Raw genomic sequence first — 2,500 nt, 5'->3', positions numbered from 1 at the left:
CTTTGGACGCTTTACCGCCGGAGGTGGGCCGGGAAGACGGAGAAGACTCGACGCACTCTGACTCAAGACCTCATCGATGACGGGCGTCGATGAATATTTGTTTGCGTTTAAATACTTGGTAGAGTCAAAAATCGTTTTGCGATCGCGTGAAAAAAGAAAAAGAAAAAAAAGAAACAACCCAAAAAAGAGGGGGGTTTGCAAATCCGATCATAAACAATATTACAAAGTTTTCATGATTTCCCTTCTCTCAAGAGCCGGGCAACTATAATGTACGGCCAAATCTCTGGCGTGCTGTGTGAATGGTCAACTCTTGGAAAGCCGTCGTTGCTGGCCACCGCGCACTCCCTCGAGGGAGCGCAAAAGTCATCCCCTCCAGTTATGGACTACCGTACCGCCCCTGCTGCCGACTGTTGGTTACCCGCGCCGGCCGCCCTCGCACCTGTCGCCGCCGCCACCACCGCACCACCGTCGGCCGCCGCCGCCGCCGCTGCTGCAGCCGCCGCCGCCGCTGCTCACATGGCACAATTACGTACGGGATATTTTTACAGTTTCAACTTTTCTTTTCATTTATTTATAATTCCCATCGCTTTTTTTCTTTTTTTTTTTTTTTTAACTTGGATCATTCGGACTACTATTCTCATATTGTGTGTTATTTTTATGACGTTTCGGTTGATGTAACCTCCGACCTTCTTTAGGTGTGTCTTGTTGAAATCGGGAATCTGCAAGGACCTGTAACATAGTGGATAAAGTACTTGGTAAAATTCAGTTGTAAAATTACACTCTTCTGGAGGTTGAAGGTTCAGTCCTCAAATAAATGAATAAAGGGTCCCGTTCAAAATTCCGTGCAGATTCCCGAGTTCGATAGAAAGATTCCCGAATTCGACAAGATACACCTGAAGAAGGCCGAAAGCCATATCGACCGAAACATTTTGAAAATGACAATGAAGATTAGAACAGTAATCTGAAGAATCCAAATAATACGAATAATCAATCATTTTCTCAAAAATTCAGAAACGTAATACTATTCTCATCTGAGTGTTATTTACACAACGTTTCGGCCCATGTAACCCCCGACCTTCTTCAGATGTATCTTGTCAAACTAGGGAATCATCCTGTCGAACTCTGAAATTTGAACGGAATTTCAAAACAGAACCCCTTATTTAATCCCCGAGGATAAAATGTTGTCGTTTCGTCAGCGATAACTGGATAGAAATCCTATGTAATTGGAAATCGCATCTTGAGTATCGTTCGTACTTGACGATTGAAACATCAAACACCCAGAAGAGTGTAACTTCCAACCGTATTTTACCAAGTACTTTATTCTTCTGGGGATTGAAGGTTCAATCCTCAGTGCGTGCGACACTCAGAATATAATTGTGAATTACTAAGCATTTCTACCCAGTCATGGCTGACGGAAAGAGAACACACTACTCCCAAGGATTAAATAAAAGCTTCTGTTTGAAATTCCATACAGATTTGCCGAGTTCAACAAGCTACATTTGTAGGCCGGAGTTTACATCGGTCGAAACGTCGTGAAAATAAAACTCAAGATGAGAACAGTAGTCCGAATTATCCAAACAGTCCGAATTATCAAAACCCATCTAAAAAAATTTAGAAACATAAATCACCATGTTTATTTGGTACTTATGCACGTTTGTTGCCGAGCTGAAATAATAACGTTATTATTTAGAAAGCTATTCTTAACATGGAGAAAGTGAGGGTGTTTTGTAATTATTCTGTACTTTCACTTAATAATTTAATAGTAAAAAGATGACGTAAAATTTGAATTAAACTTAAAAATTCTATTTAAAAAAAAAAAAAGCACGGTAACAAAAGTGCATAAGCAACGTTTATTTTATTTTCATGTGAATCAATTTCAGTGTCTTCTCTCCTTATAAAGAAATACAGAATTTGTCTGTCTGTCCGTCTGTCACATTAAAAAACAAACAAACTAATAATAGATTGCGGCATTTGTCTGATTCAAAAACTACCAGAGATATTATTTTTATAATAAATGTGAAAATATTAGCCGCTACTGCAGTTTAACACTCATAAGCAATTTAATTGTTTTCATTTTTGGAGAGTTAAATCCGCGTAACATAAGATTTAAGAAAACCCTCCCTCCCATTTTAAGGATGGCTGTCTAAATCTGTTTGGGAATGTTAAACTGCAGAAGTGCTAAACATTGTTATTAATAGAAAATAATAACCAGGTCTTGAAACATTATCTTAACAAAAGAATTATATTTGACGTAACGTCATAAATTTATGATTGCGTCATGTTTCAAGTGTGAAAAAAAAAAAAAAAAAAAAAAAAATAAAAATAAATGAATGGGTAAAGATTGTCAATAGCGGTGGAAATTATTTTAATAACCCGAAACAATTTATTTTACTTTAACTGCCTATTGTGTATATTTCTTTCACAGTTTTATAATCCTCACTGCGTGGCAAATATATGAGACCGGTGGGATATATATTTGCTATTCACTTATTTATTGAAT

The 2,500-nt window shown here is 37.7% G+C and overlaps 1 protein-coding gene across 1 annotated transcript in view; it reads left to right on the top strand.

The window, feature by feature from the left end:
• LOC145260694 (prospero homeobox protein 1-like) overlaps positions 1-2,500 on the top strand; it is a 164,153-nt gene that overhangs the window by 1,399 nt on the left and 160,254 nt on the right. Inside the window, exon 1 of the mRNA XM_080119095.1 lies at positions 1-529. This exon is cut by the window's left edge and continues 1,399 nt beyond it. Within this exon, the coding sequence (XP_079975221.1) occupies positions 268-529 (262 nt within the window). The 5' untranslated portion in view covers positions 1-267. The remainder of the gene's footprint in view (positions 530-2,500) is intronic.

The sequence above is a fragment of the Euprymna scolopes genome, chromosome 36 (assembly GCF_053919585.1).
Source record: "Euprymna scolopes isolate OS-2025 chromosome 36, ASM5391958v1, whole genome shotgun sequence".
In the NCBI taxonomy this organism is placed as follows: domain Eukaryota; kingdom Metazoa; phylum Mollusca; class Cephalopoda; order Sepiida; family Sepiolidae; genus Euprymna; species Euprymna scolopes.
The sequence above is the reverse complement of the archived record's forward strand: the minus strand, read 5'-3'. Positions and strand labels throughout refer to the sequence as shown.